Source organism: Tripterygium wilfordii, chromosome 2 (genome assembly GCF_013401445.1).
Source record: "Tripterygium wilfordii isolate XIE 37 chromosome 2, ASM1340144v1, whole genome shotgun sequence".
NCBI lineage: Eukaryota > Viridiplantae > Streptophyta > Magnoliopsida > Celastrales > Celastraceae > Tripterygium > Tripterygium wilfordii.
In genome coordinates, this window is record NC_052233.1 from 7,049,242 (window position 1) to 7,069,187 (window position 19,946).

A 19,946-nucleotide genomic window follows, 5' to 3' on the forward strand; every position below is an offset into this window, starting at 1 on the left:
ATAGGATCGGTTGTTATTAGGTCCACGATTTTGCCCTTGGGAATGCCTGTTTTGTTGGCCTCCTCTATTGTTGGGAAACCAAGTACCATTCTTGAATTTGCAGTGGTCATTTGTGTGTTCGCGCTTATCACAGTGGCTGCAGTGAAATTTAAGTGTTCAACATTCATCAATTGTGTGACCATCCCGATTACAATGATTGCAGCGTTTTGAGTGGTTGGAGGTATTATGAGAGCGACCTTGCACAGTAGCGGCAATAGAGAAGTTGTCCGTATGTTCAGATCCCAGCTGACGTTGTGTTTCATCCTGAACAACAAGTGAATAGGCTTGACGAACATTGGGTAGTGGTGTCATCATAAGAATATTGCTGCGTACAGCATTGAAGGTGTCGTTGAGACCCATGAGAAACTGCATCATCCGATCTTCATCCTTTTGTTTGTCATGTTGATGAGCCTGATCACATGTAGGTGGTGTTTGATATGAATCCAATTCATCCCAAAGATCTTTGCGTTTTGCATAATAATCGGCAACCGTCATTGAACCTTGTGTCAGCGAAGCGATGGACTTTTGTATTTGATATATTGTTGGTGCATTCTTTTGAGAAAACTGTTCTTTGAAATCTTCCCACACTTGTTGAACGGTCTTGGCACGAACCACGGATTTTGAAAGGTGAGGATCAATTGAATGTGCAAACCATGATAATATCATGCTATTGCACTGGTTCCATAGATTATAATCGGTTGGTTGCTCTGTTGCTGAGGGAGGTTTGATAGTTCCGTTGATGAAGCCAATCTTATTCTTTGCTGTGAGTGCATGAATCATAGATTTACTCCATGATGGATAGTTGGTGCCATCTAGCCTTGTGGGAACGAGCATAAGACCAGGGTGGTCTGAATGGTGAACATAATATGGATGCGTTGGGTCCACACTCAGATTCTTGTTGGCAATGGTGTTGGAGTTTTGAGATTTTGTTGATTGAGGTTCTTCTTGTGCCATGGTGACGAAGAGAAAATAGGCTAAAACAATGGAGTTAGGCAATGAGATGACCTCGCTCTGATACCATCATAAGAAACAGAGAGCAAGTGATTGAACAGAGAGTAAGTGGTTGAATAGAAAGTGTTATTCAAACCATGGGTATATTACAATATATATGTACAAACATGAAGGTCAATTTCTACGTCAATCCCTACAATCTCTACATCAATCCCTATATCTAAGCCTAAGGATGTGCATCCCATAATTATCAAGATTCAATTGTATATACAATAGGAAAGAGAATAATGGAGAATAAATCCTAATTGACATAGATATCATATCCTGTAATAAACCTAAATTTACAATGCACATATGGCTGCATCTCTATTGTTGGATTAAATGAGCGGTTAGGATTGTAGAATTGTAGATTCCGTAATTACCATCGAATTTGAGAACCCCAGATCCTTTCAAAAAATTACCTCGACTTGTATACTAGCATAATCTTTATAATAAGTATTTGTTGGCAGTTGTGCACCATCATAGTCGTAATCTGATGGTAACTAAATCGGTTACACTAATTAATCATAATTATCGATTGTGGTGTTTATGAACTATTTCAATTTCATAATATGCGAAACCGTTGGTTCGGTTAATGGTTTGACCTTAAAGTTCCGGTCTACACACCTCCATGATATATTAGGACAGGTAAGTGTTAGATATTGGAGAACACTAACAATACTATGGAAATAGTTAGGGTCGGCAATGGTAGTGTTATTTTGGATCCCTTTTGTTTTTGATTCAATTAGAGTATTCATTGGTTTACAGTCACTCATGTGGATTTTCTCTAAAATAGTTAAAGCATAACGAGCTTGAGGATGTAACCTTGAGATGGTGCCAGTGATTTCAATACCCAAAAAATGATGAAACAGGGTCTGGGATCCTTAATAGCAAACTTTTTTTCTTGGGAATGGTGATGAACCTATCAACAAGTTGAACACTCGCCCCTGTAAAAAACGGATTGGGGGGAGAGCCAGTGCACTATTGCACTGGCTAATAACCTGTTCAATTTTTCAGCCGTTGGATTAACATATATAGATCAAACGATTTAAGTTAAAGGACAAAAAAATTGGGTCTTGACTCTTGAAGTTTGAGATTAGAACAAAATTGACTCTCTCTACTACTCCTCTCTCCTCACTTTTTCTTCTCTACCTCATCTCAAACGAGATTTTCCTCAACTTTCAAATCTACCTTCATCACTCTCGTTATCTTCGATTGATGAAAGCACTAGAGTGGAGAATGCTCTTCTTCTTATTGTACTTGGGTTTGTTGCGAATTTGTGTTATTTGTTGTGGGGTTTGTTAGGGCTTCTTTGATTACTGCTATGGGTTTTGAATTTCATCTATTTCTCTATTTTGGGTCAGCTATCACCTTCAATTTGAAGTTCTAGAACCAGATTAACCTAAACCCCAAATCCTTATCTCGAACTAGATTTTCCTCACTTTTTCAAATCTACCCTCATCTTGTTATCTTGGATTGATGGAAGCAATAGTGTGGAGATAAGATTTTCTTTGCTTTAAATTTGTTTACACTGTCAGGAAAAGCCCTTAGATTCAAAGGAGTTGAGAGATCCACTTCTGTTGTCATCAAAGAAGATAACTTGTTGGACAAAGGAGTTGAAGGCAGTGAGAATTGAAGGAGAAAGGCCCCACAATTGGATCCATAATTTATAGACGGTCGGATCTGTCGATCTTAATCCATTGGTTGAAAAATTGAACAGGCTATTAGCCGGTGCAATAGTGCACCGGCTCTCCCCCAAATCCGTAAAAAACATATCATCCACATAGAGAAGCAATATCTGAGAACCCTAAGATGTTCACAGTAGCGTCATTATTAAAAAATACAAACAATTTGCAAAAAGAAAAAATAATGACACCAGTATCGTCATTGTAAAATTACTTTTAAGAATTTTTTTTGCATAATTTTTGCTGGCCGTTATTTTGTAGAACGATGCTAGAGACTCACAAAATCTGACTCCAAAAAATCCTCAAAATCTATGTGATATTAAAATAACTATGGATTAAAAACACACATATAGGGTCCACTTTACATCCAACACTCTACATTAAATGGGGGTCTTTTAGGGATCACTTTTTGAGGGTCTCAAAATTGATCCTATTTCGAACATGATTGGAGATGTTGTGACTGTGAGACATTCGAGGAAGATGCAGAGTTTGACGGCCCATTGCCGCATTTTCGGAGAGAGGGTTTAGATGGAAGCCCATTAATTTTAAATAGTACTTGCTACGTTTAAGTTTTAAGATGGCTTATGGCCAGTGAGGCCCATTACCATCTCGGCACATTGATTTTGCCCTAAAGGGTAGTTGACCTAGGGTATAACGTGTAGACCCATTAGGGTAACCCATTGGCTATTAGGCCCATAACCAGCTTGGCCCTGTGATTTGCCCCAAATTGTAGTTGGGTTGCAAACAAGCATTACAACTTTTAGGATGACCCATGGGCCTCGAGGCCCATAAGCAGCTTGGCACTGCATATGCAGACTTTGAATTTTATTTGCGGATCGACTAATCAGTATCAGCTTCCACGTGGTATAGACACGAGATAGCGTGTACAGGAGTAAGTTGCCACTGCCAGCCCCCAGGCGCCAGCTTGAAGCAAACTGTGAGCAGTTCTTGCTGTTTTCTTTCGAATTCAAAGGTCTACTTAGTTGTTATATACATACACATATGTATATAAAATTAATATGTTTTCAATTCGTTGTATATAAACTGGCTTGTTTACCATGTCCGTCAAATAAAGAAATATTTTAGAGGTATTAGGCATGCATTAAAGCGAGTAATGAATTGAGTATAGGAAATTTTACTATTCTGAGCATTTGGGGATATTAGATTTTTCTTAAATGCTTTATATAATATTTAATTATTATAGATAATTTCATGACATGTAACATTGTTAATTTTTTCTAGTATGTGTCGTTTATTGACGGATTTGGATGCTCCACAATTCGTTTAAAATTGTGGAATTTACAATCGAAATCCAATGGTTTAGGAAGTGTGCCACATCACACCACATTTTTTATTTTTCATTTTTAAAACTTGTCTGACTTTTTCTCAATCATAAGAGGTGAATTGTAGAGCCTCATATTCGTTTATTGACAATACTCGAAAACCTTTTTGTTTTTTTTTCCCCTGATAAGGCTAGAGTTTATTTCCCTTAGTATTGCTACACTAAACACAGAAATCATACCATTCGGTATTTTTAACGTACTAATTAGGATGAAAATTTAGTGCATGCGGTGTCATCTAGAATATCATTCATGTATACATACATACATATGTACATGCATACATAGACATATAAGTTAATTATAATTAATTACTTTGGTATTGATAAAAAAAGAAGGGCATGTAAACTGATATTTTCAATCAACCTATGACTTACCAAAGTAAATGTTGAAAAAATTATATATATATGCACAAGTCATTTTTGTCATTTGTCTATGTCTAGAAGGAAGCAGGCCTTCTGATCCCTCAATATAAAACCTATTCACTGCCAGCCCAGTTGACCATTCTCTCTCTCTCTCTCTCTCTCTCTCTCTATCTGATCAAATATTGTACTGTTGTTTGTATTATTTCATTAATTCTATATGGAGAATGATCAGACAAGAAATCCATCATCAGAAGATCCGAAGCAGAAGCAGCAAGCATTGATCACTTCATCATCATCGTCATCAGATGATGATGATGATCAAACAAGTAGAGGTGGAGGTGCAAGTCAAGTTGCTGTTGTTAGGTCGTATGAGTGCACTTTTTGCAAGAGAGGGTTCTCAAATGCGCAGGCACTTGGAGGCCACATGAACATTCACCGCAAAGACAAAGCCAAGATGAAGCAATCTTCTTCACCATCGTCAGTCGATAAGAACGAAGATAGAAGTAAAAGGATCAACTGGCCTTGGACTAATAATCTTGGTGGCGGTGCAACTGATGATGCCACGACCAGACAACAATTCCTAAATATGCCTTTGTTTGTCTCCAATCTCGCAAGTAGTCATCATGGACACGATAAGACAAACACTGGTACTAGTCAACTACTTGACAAGGATTCCAAGAGTTCGGAGTTAGACCTGGAGCTTAGGCTGGGTCCTCACCCAAACCCTCCTCATGATGATTCATCAACAACGGGTACCAGAAAGTTCTTTTGAACTCAATTCCAATATATTATGCTATTTTTTATTTTTTTTTTTTGTCTTTGTAATATTTGATTATTTGACTTTGTTGTTTAATTTCATATTGTGATTGTACGAATATTATTGTTGATAAATTATGCAGTACTACTCTCATAATGCAAAATTTTCATTTCAAGTTTTATATATTGTGTGTAATCTATATAGTCTATATTAATCCTTTGTGTTCTGCTAATGATTAAACTTTTGTGACAAATTGCATCAACATAAAGCTTAATTTAAGGCTAATTATCATAGAACCCAGAAATTCTCAGCTTCCTTGAGTGCATATTGAGATACAATTCAAGAAAAATAATTTTATTGATGTAATTTATTTCTTATGTCCTTGTTAGAGAAATAAAGGGTTTACATAAGCTGTTCATTATAACTTGTAGCTAATTAATATGCTGATCAGTTGAAGATCATTGCGTAGAAATATATATTAGCAGTGAAACTTGTGGCTAATTAATTAATTGTTCTCTTCAACCATGCATATTTTTTTGGTCTTTTTGCTCCATATATATATGTATGTATGTATACACTATTATTTCAGTTTCATCATATCGATCAATTGGTTCTTTTAAAGGTAATCCATGCATTTTGCATTGTACTGTAATCATCACACATATTTTCATTAGGGTTTCAAATGGCTCAACAGAGTAATCGAACACCTTACCAGCTTGTATATCAAACATGCATGTTATTGCTTTTGGTTGACAATTTGAAGCATCAAGATTATAGTATTAATCACTATTAGTACTGATTGTTAGCCTATTTGAAGTTCTTCATGAAAAAACTTGATCTTCAAGGGATTAACTAACCAAAAATAATGAGTCTTTCTAACATTTATATAAGTTAAATCATTTTCACTTAATTTACACTGTAAATCTTACCATGATAGGATTATAATTTTTGTTACTTATGAAAGACTATTAACTTGATTAAAGATGAGAGAGATGAGACTTGAACTTTACACATGGCACTCATGTATAGGGTTTTAATTAATTTGTCACAAGAAATTAATTTTGAAAAATTCATTAGTTGTGTAGCATGTCATCAACAGCCTCCAAGAAGTGCATTTGGTAAATTATACATAGGACATACTCATGTGAAGAGCAAATTAATGGTATAGTTTGTGTCTAATGATCACAAAAGCCATATATCTTTTATCTAATGGCTAGCATGAGAAATAAAGTAAATCATTGTGTGACATATCCTAACAAAAATGATAGAGATCCCAAATATGATGTGTCAAGTAATGAGTGGATTTGTGCGGACTCCTTGTATTTAGGTAGAAAATAAAGTAAATCATTCATTATGTGACTAGCCCTCTAGCACCGTATCTTCTCTCTGCCCTTACAGCAAGTGAGGGGAGAGATTTCGAATGGTTCCTTCGTACTTGGCCTTAAGTGGACTTCTAGTGGCCCACATCATATTGGTACAATCCCACATCTAAGGAAATTCTAGATATGAGGGAGGCCCTACTCTCTAACTAAGGGATGGGCCTTCAGAGGATCGGTTGTTGGACCGGGCCTCTTGAGCCCAGTATAGGTTAAGTTTGGGAAGTCAAATCCGTGCGAACAATGGGCCCAAAGAAGACAAATTGTTGTTAGTAAAAGAGGACAATCTTTCTTGTACCAAATGGTATAATAGTGACCCAACTAAGAGTGTGTGGGCGTCCATCCCCACGTGACGAAGAGGGCTACCTAGAAAAATATGGCAGAAACCTTAGGTCTATAGTGAAGCCGTCGCGGGCGTCGGCTTTGGAAGTGTGGTGATAAGCGATGTGGGAACGAAGTAATCGTTTTCCTTAGGTTGGGCCAAGGGCTTGGCCTTTAGGGGATCGTTTGTTGGATCGTGCCTCTTGAGCCCAGTATGGGTTGGGAAGACAAATTCGTGCGAGTCATGGGCCCAAAGCATACAAATTATTTTTAGTGAAGGAGGGCAATCTTTCTTGTATCAAATGGTATCGGAGCGATCCATCTATGCGTGTGTGGGCGTCCATCCCCATGTGACCGAGCGACATAGCAAAGAGGGCTACCTAGACAAATACGATGGAGTCTTTAGGTCTACAGTGAAGCCGTCGTGGGTGTCGGCTTAGGAAGCGTGGTGGTAAGGGATGTGGGAAGGAAGTGCTATATATAATGGAGGCCCAATTCCCTAACTAACAACAACCGATTTTCATGAGGTTGGGCCAAGGGCTAGGCCTTCACGGGATCGATTGTTGGACTGCGCCTCCTGAATCCAATATGGGTTAGGCTTGGAAGGACAAATTTGTGCGGGCCATGGGCCCAAGCGGACAAACTACTATTAGTGAAGGCGGATGATCTTTCTTGTACGAAATGGTATCATAGCAACCCATCTATGCGTGTGTTGGCGTCCATCCCCGCATGGCCAAGCCGCGTAGCGGAGAAGGCTACCTAGGCAAATACGACAGAGTCCTGAGGTCTAGAGTGAAGTCGTCATGGGCGTTGGATTTTGGAGCGTGATAGTATGGTACAATCCCACATCGTTTAGATGTGGTAAGGAAGTGCTATCTATAAGGGAGGCCCAACTCCCTAACTAACAACAACCGGTTTTCCTAAGATTGGGCCAAGGGCTGAACCTTCAGGGGATCGGTTATTGGGTAGGGCCTTTTGAGCCCAGTATTGACTGGGTTTGGGAGGACGAATCTATGGGACAAAGCAGACAAACCCTTATTAGTGAAGGACGGGGATCTTTCTTGTAGCACATATTTTGTACATTTGGGATACTAATTTTTGGGATTCCTATCCATATCACTGTTTTTTTTTTTGAACTATGACTGTACAGATAAAAATTGTCTCTAATCACAATTTATGAGAGCATAAAATTTTCGATCCTCCAAAATTAACTTTTTGGCTAATTTGTTACAATTAGGCTACTAATTCATCTTTCACTCAATCCCCAGGCTTGATCTCCATGATATTCTTGCCTACAACATGCCCGAATGCCACATCATTCTCTTTCTGGTGCCAGGCTGACAAACAAAATAATATAAACCAATTAAAATTAGATATAATCGGACCATGCATATATGTTGCTTCATTAACTAATTAACTTTAGGCATGGTTGAGTTAAAAAAGAAAAAACTTCAACAAACTTACAAAGCATCCTCACAGCTATTTTTTCCGAGCTAGTAAGGAAATATTAGGGTTATAGAATAGAAAAATAGCTTCACCCCCACGTCTCCTGGCTGCAAAGACAACAAGAATCATGGATACAAGCTGGTAACCTTCACGGAGACATTTGAACACAACTTGTTAGCGTCTTATTCCCTTTAACAAAGAAATTTTGGTTGAGATGGTGAAGTTGTATGTAGTAACTTCTCGCAAATGCAGGAGGTCGCAAGTTCAACTACCACACGTAGCAGTTTCGACGTTATTTGTTGCATGGGATAATGTTATTCCCTCGGCCTATTTTTTCATAAACTAAATGTTTGAAGAGGCATTTGTAGTACAATTGAAGGTTGGACTTTCTCGTAAATATGAGCAGAGTAACCCCGTGAAACAAATAAAGACAGTTCTTTTGTATGTCATAGCAAATTGTTTGTTGTCGAAGTCGCGACGAATCGCCACTCACAGCTTCCATTAGATGGTTTAAGGCATCGTGACGGTTCATGGCGGGGAAGATAGACTCTACGAGAGATCGAGGTGGTGCAGTGAGATTGCTTGTGGGAGTGCAGAGAGAAGCCCATGAAGATCAATCTGCAAGAAATAATTAACACCATAATTAATTAATATCAGTTATTTTCATGTAATTGAAATTGAACAAACTCTGAAATTTGGTGGTCAATTGCTTTATGAATTTGTTGGTTATTTAATTCACTTTTTCATTGTTGCATGTTGTTATCATCATCCCCATCGTTGTTGCTGACTCTGCTCTGTTCTCAATTTTGACCACTTCGTTTGTTTTACTTGTAAATATTAATTTTTTTTCCTTGTGGCTTTCACGGTAAAATGAAACAAATGGTTAGGAACTTGGGGAACATCAGATAATATAATAACATTTAATTTTTTTGGCTCGTCCAAATGCTACAGTTAATTATATTTTATCATCCATTAGGACTCGATTAAGGCATAAATAATTAAGTAATATGAGTACCAGATGGAACCCTTTCTCTTTAGTCAAGGAAACTCCCAGATCAGCAACACAGGACTGCGCGTGATCACACCAAAACAATGTTGGATATCTCGTTATGCAAGCATCTGTTTTGCCATAGCTTCTGCCAGAAGAAAGGTCAGAGCATACCCTGCTCCGGAAGGAATTTGTTAATCCTCTGGGTATTCCTTCTGTTCTTCTATTTGTTAATGGAACCAGAAATCCCAAATACTCAATGGCTAACGTTGGTTTGTGATTCTAAAATTTCAGAGGAATCCCACTTGTGTTTGAAGCCCGCAATGATTACAGAATATCGGCAGCAAAGATGATTTGAGAGAACAGTATCTAATAGTATACGAACTCCATACTAACATATGGGAGTTAGACATCACCTTATGCCCGATTACGCCAAACCTTTGAGGCAATATTTAATGACAAACTGGAGATTTAAGAAATTCTCCCTGAAAGGAAAGAAGAGAAACAACTTCACAAAGTAAACCGTTAAAGAGGGTTTGATTTTTTCTACAGGCTGGTTTCTGTTTTGCTTAGTTGATGGTCCATGTGATGTTTCAGTTTGTTTTGGGATAATCATAATTACAACTAACTACTTCCATTGGCTTTTACATGACATGTTGTATCGGCTTTAACGGTCATAGTAGCTGCATTCTCCAATTTTCATCTTGAGCAGCCAAGTGTTCTTAAAAATAACTTTACCTTCAATTGTACACCTTGGGACAGCTTCTCATAAGAAAAATAATTTTTAAAAAGTTAACTCAAAGTTGTACTTTCAGCAACAAACTTACATGCCTTGCCTCATATTATGTCCATCTTTGACATGGTTTAAGAACTATTGTTTCAGTCATCATCAACGTATATGGTTTCTTGCTGAAACAGGCCACCAAACACCTTTCTCGCCTTTGCTTTTGATTCTGTTTCCTTACCTTTTGGCTTTGGCTTCTCCGGTAATTTGGAAGATGGCATCTTGAGTTTTAGGGCTGATTGTTGGACAGCAACTTTGTTCGGGGTCAGTGAACGAGCTTTGGCTTGTCCCCAGACAGTGGCAATATGCACTTTGGGTTTATCGTTCATTTTTTGAACTACAGTTGCAATCTGTGAACCAACTTTCTCCCAAGAAAACCCGGAACTCATCTCTTTTGCTTTACTAAGTAGGCTTTCCACGAAACTCCCTGCAGCCTCTGCCTTTTGTTGAGCTTCTTCAGCTAGACTAGTAGCTCTAGCTTCTTCCTCTGAAAGCTTTTTCACCTCATCTTCAAGTTTCTTTGCCTTCGCAACTGCTTCGCTAGCTTTATCAGCAGCCGTCTTTGCAGCTTCCTCAGCTTTTGCCTTTGCAAGGGCATCTGCATAAGCTTTTCTTTTTCCATCCTCAGGAATTGTACTAGAGCAGTTACTGTTTCCTCAAATTAGCTAACCTTTAAATTATAACAGACGCTAAAAGCTATAAAATCATGCATATATAGTAAGAGAACCAAGTACCTAAAAAGCTCATCTACAGACCTCAAGGGAGCTGATGGATTTGAAGATACTTGCACCACCTAATTCACAACCATAAGTTTCATCAACAACATCACGTCGAAAACCGCTTTGAATTTCATTTCATAATTACATGTAAGCATATAAGACTTTTATTGAGGTCTTGGCACAGTGATAAAATTGCTTAATTGCAACATAGACATTATAGATTTGAGCATTATGCCATGAGTTTGACTGTCGCATGTTACTTCACAGTCATGGTGAAAATTTTGACGCAAAATTGAGTCTCTGCATCTCTTTCAGATATGCCGACTACTATTTTTTGATGAATATACCAACTACTCTTAATCTCATTTATTAAGAGCTCTGCACTTAATCTTTGCTAGCATGAATAGAAATATGGTTTTTACTAGTGTACCTTATTTTCTGCTACTGCGGTATTTGAGAAGACGTTCACCACCAGAGATGCTATGTGAGACTTTGCAACCTGACAGTACATACCAAAGCACTTAAACAAAAATTAGGACAAAGAAAATACTCCTGTGCAATTAGCAGTTGAATAAGAATCAATGAACGGAATAACTTGCATACATTACGTTACTTTGTAGTCGTATGAGCCATCATTTCCTTCTGCTGACACCACAACATTATATTTATTCTCTGGTGAAAAATCATCGGTCAAGTTCATCTTTTTGAATGTATATTTAACATCAGTTTTAACAAGTTCTTGAAGAAGCTCAGTCACAGTCAGCTGTCGAGACTGCGAGAATAGGCCATTGAAGAATAATGAGATACCATCCAGCACATTGTAAGTCGATGCAGCCACAGTGTTCCCATCATAGATTACAGCGACATGGCCTACTTCAACCAGGTTGGTTGCCTAGATAACTTGTAATGCATCTGATGGGGAGACCTCAAAGGAAGGACCATTTTCCGCAGGGCCAATTGTGACCACAACTTTGCTAGCATTACCAATGGCTTTGGCAATCGATTCTGCATTTTGGAACGAGGATTCAACATCATTGAAGCACTTTGATTCTTCTTTTGAGATTATTTGTAGTAGGTAAACCAACATGATTTGAAGTGAATGCTAGTAAGTCCAGCAATAAAATTCTGAGACACAATTTTCTCTATTGCTTCTACGAAAATGGGAATTGTGGTTCTCTATTCAATCAACCCATATAGAACTAATCAATAATAACTAAAATAGAGTAACAATTTTAAATGATAGTTCATGGAAATATGACCTAAATTGATTTAGGGCTAAGGTAGCTGACCTTGTACTGGGCAGCAAGACGAGCCAAATCTTGGGCCTGACCAAGATCAGGCACACCAGCCCTAACACTGAAACCTTCACGCAACAGTGTTTGAACAATGCGAACACTAGCCTGGCCTGTAGCACCAGCGACAAACACATTGGCAGGGTCTTTGCGTCTATCATTTACAAATGACAAACCTGAAGAAAGGTTACTTACAACTGGAATCAAAGATCTCACATCGGGCACCTTCCCAAAATTGAAACTGAAAGGAGCCGCGTTGTTGTTGCTTTTATCGTCTTTCGATGGCTCCTCTTTTGTTTTGCGAAGCTGAAATGCGGAGAAGGGTGTTTTGGCCAACACTGTGAATCTTGGCTTCTTGAGGCCTTGTCTGGAATTTGGGGTGAATGTCAGGAGAAAGGAAGTGGAGGTGAGAGCTGGAGCCATGGATGATAAGACGGATAGATCGGGAGGAAGGAAGTAAACTCTCCCCTTCAGTTCTATGTGAATGTGAAATATCTTAGTTGTGCCATCCATGTCAATGCGACAAAGGATATTTTCAAGCTGGATTTTATCTGAATGAAGAGGTAGGAGATGATTAGCGAATGGAATTCTGCCACACGGCCAATTTTATCTTACGAAGAAAATTAGACACCAGACGTTTTCATTGCCTTCGTATTTGGAAATTGGGAAAGACATTCAGATGACCGACATAACACCAGGGAAGGTATATGTTGGTTGATAATTACAAAAAAATGGGACTCGAACCATTTTCCTGAATAACGGTCAAAGGTTCCTCAACTAATGTCGCTAAAATGATACTTACCAATAAAGATGGCAAACGGGTCGACGACCCATGAGCCCGACACTGCTTGGCCCATATGGCCCTCACGAGTTGGGCTGGGATATCCAGCTCGTCAGGCCCAATCACTAAAGCAGGCCCAAGATGGATTTTGCAGGGGAAGGGATATGTCGCTCTTAATCCTTTATTGGTAGAAACTTCATCCGCCCTCTTTGCCTTACAATTTGCTAAAGATATGAGTTTTCATGATATAATATTAGAAGGAGATAGTCTTCTGTTGATCAACGCTATAAAAAAGAGAAGCTAGCTTTTGAAAATCTGTCGAACTGGGGTTCTTTGGTTCAGGAGATCAAACTTCTATTGTTGCATTTTCTGCTTGTGGGATGCTTTTCATGTTTGTAAGGAGTCCAACATGGCGGCTCATCTCTCGGCTAAAAGAGGCCTTGAATCCCCTTGTTTTCATACTTGGATTGATGAAACTCCACCAGAGCTGACTTCCACTGTTACAAGATAGATGCGGTTCGTGTAGAGGCTTCTCAGGGGTTTTGGCAGTGATTATTTGTAGTTTTAATATGCTAACTATTACCTGTTTTGGTTCGCTGGCCCTTCTATCTTGGGGCTTTTGTTCTTAGTTAGTGTTTGTTGTTTTTCAATGCCTTTCGTTACTTTCATCTACCTACGAGTAAAGAAATTCACCACTTCAAGTGGTTGTGTATTGGTTCTCTTCCAATACATCGTAGGTTTATGACCTCTTCTTTCAAAAAAAAAAAGAGGATATGTCCTTAAAATCATACTTACCCAGAAGTATTATTAAATAATTGGGTCATACGGTTAGATGCTCAAAATCTTCTCGTTTTAAAAAAAATTACTAAGCTACAGTATGCTAAAATATAATCAAAATTTCAAAATAATATGATAATTAATTTTAGAGATAGCGGTAAGATAATGAGAGTTATGATTAACCAACTCTTTCAACTTTTACCCCTTTTTGTATGTTTTTTTGGACCATAAAGATATATAATTATCAGGGAGTTGTCAATGAAGGTTACAATCAGGCACGGATGCAGGAATTTAAGTCAGAGTAGGCAAAAACCAAGCTTGCCTCTGGAAATTTCTTTATGTTATTTATTAATTATGCCTTCAAAAATACAAAAATAATTTTAAAAATCATAAGTTTATATAATTGTGATAAGTAATAACTGAAAGTTAATTTACAGATCTTCTCGATAACTTTTCATATTTTGAAATCATTTTCAGATGACCTCTTTTGAAATATCATCAAAAACATCTTTCCATACATTATTCTGCGACGGAATATCTTGATTTTGCGACCGAATTTGTCGGTTTTCTGGTAGTGGATTGTGATCCCTGGTAAAAATGGTTCTCTCTGATTGATCTGTGTGGAAATTACATGCAATACTCCCATGTTATTGACATCATAATTACTGTACTTGTATGATATTGATACTCACAAAAAGGAAATAAAGGAGACGGTAAAGTCCGCCTTATCCTGGATGTTACTTACATCACCAGAGAAATGGCGGACAACTTTATGTGATGAAATCAACAAAACCAATTACGCAAATGAAGAAGAAACTTGAACATTCGTCATCTTGCTTGATCCACGAGCACACATTGTGACTGGAAGAAAGCAAAAATGGCTGAAGGCTCCATGTATCCAGCGACAGCCGGATGTTGCCACCCACCCCCCATCGTTAACGGAGCACCCACGTTTTCATGGGTGGTTTTTCCACTATCACCATTCGCAGGGAATATGAATTCTTCTTGCTCTGGCAATGGCGGTGGGGATACAACGAGCGGCGATAGGAGGGGGATCGCCGTAGGGGCTAAGAAAGAGTTAATGGTGGTGGTGACATGATCAAGGTGAAGAGTAGCCGGTGCTTGCCTTTGTAGCCTGGTGGGAGGTTTCTCTACTCTGGCCTTGTTTTTGGCTTTTATCACTTGTCTTTGAAAGATGTTCTCAATGTCCTCCATTTCTTTACTATGTGTGGAACCCAGAAATAGAATTTAAAGGACTTTTGCAAGATGAAGGCGGCCAGGCAAAACAAAGAGAGAGAGAGAGATTTAAAAGGGGCACAAGCAAAGAGAGGAAAGACGTGGAAAGGTCAGTTAAAAAACTTGGTCATTGGAAACTAAAACAAAGGAGATCGGTTAGTAAGGGTTCCATTGATTAAAAACAACCATGTCTTGTCATTTTATAACCACTAAACAAAATTTTAAATATCGGTGGGTATTTACTGGTTCAACTGATTAAATTGGATATCGGACTCTTCACTTACACGATTTAATTTTAAATATCAGATTGAACCGTGACAGTTAAATATTGAAAAAAAAAACATTTGAGCAGGTCGATTTTATCGAATCGGTGTTAAACTGATTTACACAAAAAACAATTAAATTTTATATATTTTTAAAACTAAAATTAACCTTTTAGTTTATATATAAATAAAAATTTGACTAATTTTCGAAGTTAGTGAGAATTAAACTTGGACAATCAAATAGAAAATCATAAGTCTTAATCACTAAAGCAACATGGTTTTTTGTTAATCATTTCCTCTGTAATTTATATATATTTATTTATTTTTGTACCGCTAAACCAGTTGAACCGGTTATACTCGTTTGAAACCGGTATAATTCTGATACCAGTATTTAAAACATCAAAAAAAACTCTTTTGTTCTTATCTCCTTTGCATTGTTGCCCTCCAGCATTGAACAATCAGCTATTGAGGCATCTATTTTGTTGGCAACACACAAAGGCATCTTCGACTATGCCCCCTTGTTGAGGCACGTATTTATTAGGCCGAATTAGCACTAAGAATCACAATAAGGACAACAATGAAAAACATTTTTCCCTAGTTATATACTCATTATAAATTATTTCAGCACAATGTAATCGGTTTTCTGATCTGTGAGCCTTGAGTATTTGGTTGGCGGGTTAAAATTAAATATTAACGAATTAAAAAACAAGATTTTCAATGTGTATTTCTATACATTGTTACATTAGATCTTTACGGCCCATTGGGCTATCAAATATGTAAGCCCATTAATTGATCAACTTCTTAGTGGTCCAAGGATTGAGCTTGGAGGCCCATTCGAATGTTCTGAATTAGGGCCTCTGTCATCCAAAAAACGATGGTAGAATGTAGACCACAAAAAGCAAGACTATCGGAGATAATACCTGAAACGGGCGGGAACCCACAACCGTCTGTTTCTGCTGCCATCAATCTCCATGGCCTGCACTGCCTCAACTCAAAGTCGCTTCAAGATCTCAGTGTCCGAAAAACCTCCATTTTTCCGAACGAAGAAGCCGCGATCGTCCATCTTCTTCTTTTACAGTAATCAAGACCAATTTTCAAGATTTAATCGCCACTTCAAGGCCGAGGCTCTCATTTTTTCAACGCCATTGTTATCTCGATCAAAGCTCAAATTTAAGGTAAACCAATTTGATTTTCTTCCCTTGCTGTTCTTCAAAGAGATAATTCTCCTTATCTGGCTCTTTTTTGGTGTAGGTTGGAGCTCAAAGAGGGTACGCGGAGGGGGAGGAAGCAGAGTCGCTTGTAACTGACGCAACATATCAGGAGCCTTTTTCTTGGTCATCTGTGATTCTCCCGTGCGTTATTATCCCTGTTTACACTTTTTTACTAGTGGTTTGCTAGATTTTGATCGGTGGGTATCTGTTTTCTGTTTCAATTTAGTGGGTATTTTGAATTCTTTTTTCCTGCTCATTGTTTGAACACTTCTGGTGGGGCTTAGCATCCGTTGCAATTGTAGGATTTGTTTCTATATGAAGCTACAATGATAATACGAATGTTACCTTCATATAAGTTTTAGGATAAGATGAATCCTGACGTTTGATTGGGCCTCTCTTGGGCTGATTTGATGCGTATTTCAAACTTTGAGAAGGATGGCTGAATATTTTCAAAAGATTTCTGCAAGTAATTTCCAATTCATGTTAATGGAGTTGTGAAAAAATAAATGAAGGTGGAAATCATATTAACTAAATGAAGTTTTTCTTTCAATGTGTCTGTAACCTGTTGCTTCTCTAAATGATGCTTAAAATTATTGCATTTGCGTCCTGTAATTCATGCGATTTTCAGGTTTCTCTTTCCAGCTTTGGGAGGATTGTTATTTGGGTATGACATAGGTGCTACCTCTGGTGCTGCCATATCGTTGCAGGTGTTAATCCGACTCTGAAGGGGTTCTTTTCTTATTACTTTATCAGACAATCATATTTGATGATATCTTTGGTTCACTAATGTTATTTGTTAATTTGATGATTGAGCAGTCACCTGATCTCAGTGGCACAACTTGGTTCAACCTCTCTCCTGTTCAGCTAGGTCTTGTGGTATGTGAAACTTGTTTTCTGCCAACAATGGCTGACAATGTGTCAATAAATCTGTAACTAGATTTCCTTTTCCTGAATGTAGGTTAGTGGGTCCTTATATGGAGCTCTTCTTGGTTCTCTTCTTGCGTTCGCATTTGCAGATTTTCTTGGTACATCATCCGTGGAATATATCTGATCAATTATGGAGCATATTCGTAAATGTTTCTTATCCAATTTCATATGTTGGCTCATGAAGGAAGGAGGCGGGAACTCATCACAGCTGCTGTACTCTATGTGCTTGGTGGTCTGACAACAGCCTATGCTCCAGGTCTTGGTGTTCTGTTAGTAGGCCGGCTGCTGTATGGCCTTGGTATAGGCTTGGTGAGCTTCTGGATACTTACTATCAAATTTTCTGCATAGTCGGCTGATATTGCAATATGCTTTTATCCTGTATTAAAATCTTAGCATCTTTTGTTATATGATAGGCTATGCATGGGGCTCCTCTTTACATTGCTGAAACTTGCCCATCTCAGATTCGTGGAACTTTAGTATCTCTGAAGGAACTCTTCATTGTGTTGGGAATTTTGGTACCATTGAGATAATCCACAGTTTCTTGATCCTGTTCACATTCTTTCGAGATATAAACTTAGACTGAGTTGTCTGTATGCAGTTGGGTTATTTTGTTGGAAGCTTCCAGATTGAAGCAGTTGGGGGATGGCGTTACATGTATGGATTCGGCTTCCCAATTGCATTGGTTATGGGACTAGGAATGTGGACTCTTCCACCCTCCCCTCGCTGGCTACTTCTTAGGGCATTTCGAGGTAAAGGATCCATACAAGATTACAAAGAACAGGCCATCTTTGCCTTGAGCAAACTAAGGGGGCAGCCACCCGGTGACAAAGTGTCTGAGAGGCAAATAGAGGACACCATGGTCTCTTTAAGGTCTGCTTATTCGGATCAGAAATCTGAGGGGAGTTTCTTAGAGGTGTTTCAGGGGCCAAGTTTAAAAGCTTTCAAAATTGGTGGCGGTTTGGTTCTCTTTCAGCAGGTGCTTATTCCTTGGTCCTCCTAGGAGTTATTTCTTAATATCAATCTCAACCGTTGTGTACTTTCATAACAATAAACATATGACTGAGAGAGTCTGGGAGGTCTATGTTGCTGACTTGCTACCTGATTCTGACAGATAACTGGGCAACCAAGTGTTCTATATTATGCTGGGGCAATCCTTCAGGTAACTGATGATTAAGACAAACATTTGAAAGCTATGCTTCATACCATTATATTGTACGACGATGAACGTGTTTGTTTCTTATACAAGGGTGCTGGATTCTCTGCTGCTGCTGATGCTACCAGAGTTTCAGTTGTCATTGGTTTGTTCAAGGTACCTCATTATATAATTTTATGAAATTAAATTTTCATGATTGAAATTTCATAGCATCTGAATTTTGGATCGATATTAATTAGTATTCTGTTTGGCAGTAATTGATTCATCTCTGACCGATCTCATGCAGTTACTGATGACATGGATAGCTGTCTTAAAAGTCGATGATCTGGGAAGAAGACCCTTGCTAATTGGGGGTGTTAGCGGGATTGTATATATTCATACTATTACACCTAGAGCATTTTCTTTCAAATGTTTTTCTGTTTTTAAAAATGTTTTTGACACTTTTAGTTGATGAAAAATATTAAGTGGTTTCTCCTTTCTATGCACTGCAGGTTGTTTCCTTATTTTTGCTTTCTGCTTATTACAAATTTCTTGGAGGTTTGCCTTTTGTTGCTGTCGCTGCTCTGCTTCTCTACGTTGGTTGCTACCAGGCAAGTATCTATTGTATGGCTGTATCTGTCGAAATTCTGTATTAAAGCATGATACACAGATCTGATATGGTAAAAACTATAAGAAAACAAGAAAATGAGACATGTCTGATAAGCTAATCTGTTGGCATGTTTTGTTCAGTAATGGGATGAAGGGGAAGGTTGATTTTGACAATTCTGTTCTCTAAATGGTATTTCAGATCTCTTTTGGGCCAATTAGTTGGTTAATGGTGTCAGAAATTTTCCCCCTCCGAACGCGAGGAAGAGGAATTAGTCTTGCTGTTCTCACCAATTTCGGTTCAAATGCCATTGTGACCTTTGCTTTCTCACCATTGAAGGTATCCATTCTTATCACTCTTTCCCTTGTATGGCTGGTCTTCTGTCCTGCTAGTGTTTCGTGTTTGTGGTTCTCCAGTTGCAGAGTCATCTGCATTAATCTACGTCAATGTTGCAGGAATTGCTGGGCGCTCAGAATGTCTTCCTCCTTTTCGGGGCTATTGCTTTGGTGTCACTTTTGTTTGTTGTGTTCTCTGTCCCAGAGACTAAAGGTTTGAGCTTGGAAGAAATTGAATCTAAAGTCTTGAAGTGAGCGAAAATTTGAAAATTTTCATAGCAAGCTTCTTGTATATATTGAACAAGTATGGTTAATCGGCCTGTGTTCTTCGTTAAGTAAGTTTGCATGATACCTGCTGTACAATAGTTTCAGGCTTCTTCTTCTATCAATAAAGCGAGATGCTTGTCAATATTATCAGTGATCTTTCATGTTTAATGGATTGTTGCAATTGTGGTTTATGTGAAGATTAGCAGCTCAACATAGACGTATGCGCGAGTCGTTAATCGTTATTCATGCTATACCGATGTTTAGGGCCTTGGAAGGTTGACCAGCCTCTATATATAATCTTTCGTTCT

The 19,946-nt window shown here is 38.3% G+C and overlaps 3 protein-coding genes and 1 pseudogene across 3 annotated transcripts; 2 read left to right on the forward strand and 2 right to left on the reverse strand.

Annotated features, from left to right (window-relative positions):
• Positions 1-4,636: 4,636 nt before the first annotated feature.
• On the forward strand, positions 4,637-5,191 carry LOC120010637 (transcriptional regulator TAC1-like). The gene has a single exon (XM_038861431.1). It carries the CDS (start codon positions 4,637-4,639, stop codon positions 5,189-5,191), a length of 555 nt encoding a protein of 184 aa, XP_038717359.1.
• Positions 5,192-10,079: 4,888 nt separating this feature from the next.
• On the reverse strand, positions 10,080-12,773 carry LOC120011764 (annotated as a pseudogene).
• A 1,715-nt stretch (positions 12,774-14,488) lies between these two features.
• LOC120010648 lies at positions 14,489-16,132 on the reverse strand. The gene is made up of 2 exons (XM_038861443.1): positions 16,080-16,132; positions 14,489-14,882 (listed from the first exon to the last, which is right to left on the reverse strand). The coding sequence occupies exons 1-2, from the start codon at positions 16,130-16,132 to the stop codon at positions 14,489-14,491; spliced, it is 447 nt and encodes a 148-aa protein (XP_038717371.1).
• LOC120005581 (D-xylose-proton symporter-like 3, chloroplastic) lies at positions 16,048-19,806 on the forward strand. The gene is made up of 14 exons (XM_038855310.1): positions 16,048-16,334; positions 16,411-16,511; positions 16,999-17,077; positions 17,187-17,246; positions 17,329-17,395; positions 17,482-17,606; positions 17,711-17,812; positions 17,896-18,273; positions 18,409-18,456; positions 18,544-18,606; positions 18,737-18,817; positions 18,942-19,040; positions 19,238-19,375; positions 19,492-19,806. The coding sequence occupies exons 1-14, from the start codon at positions 16,131-16,133 to the stop codon at positions 19,624-19,626; spliced, it is 1,680 nt and encodes a 559-aa protein (XP_038711238.1). The 5' UTR covers positions 16,048-16,130; the 3' UTR covers positions 19,627-19,806.
• Positions 19,807-19,946: the final 140 nt, after the last annotated feature.

What these genes read in the sequence shown, in the direction of transcription:
- LOC120010637 (XM_038861431.1), top strand. Translation starts at nt 4,637, where the DNA reads ATGGAGAATGATCAGACAAGAAATCCATCATCAGAAGATCCGAAGCAG.
- LOC120005581 (XM_038855310.1), top strand. Translation starts at nt 16,131, where the DNA reads ATGGCCTGCACTGCCTCAACTCAAAGTCGCTTCAAGATCTCAGTGTCC. An exon ending in ATGGCCTTGGTATAGGCTTG is followed by an intron (nt 17,607 to 17,710) that starts GTGAGCTTCTGG and finishes GTTATATGATAG; the next exon opens with GCTATGCATGGGGCTCCTCT. An exon ending in TCTACGTTGGTTGCTACCAG is followed by an intron (nt 19,041 to 19,237) that starts GCAAGTATCTAT and finishes ATGGTATTTCAG; the next exon opens with ATCTCTTTTGGGCCAATTAG.
- LOC120010648 (XM_038861443.1), bottom strand. Translation starts at nt 16,132, where the DNA reads ATGGAGATTGATGGCAGCAGAAACAGACGGTTGTGGGTTCCCGCCCGT. An exon ending in TGGGTTCCCGCCCGTTTCAG is followed by an intron (nt 14,883 to 16,079) that starts GTATTATCTCCG and finishes TTCCACACATAG; the next exon opens with TAAAGAAATGGAGGACATTG.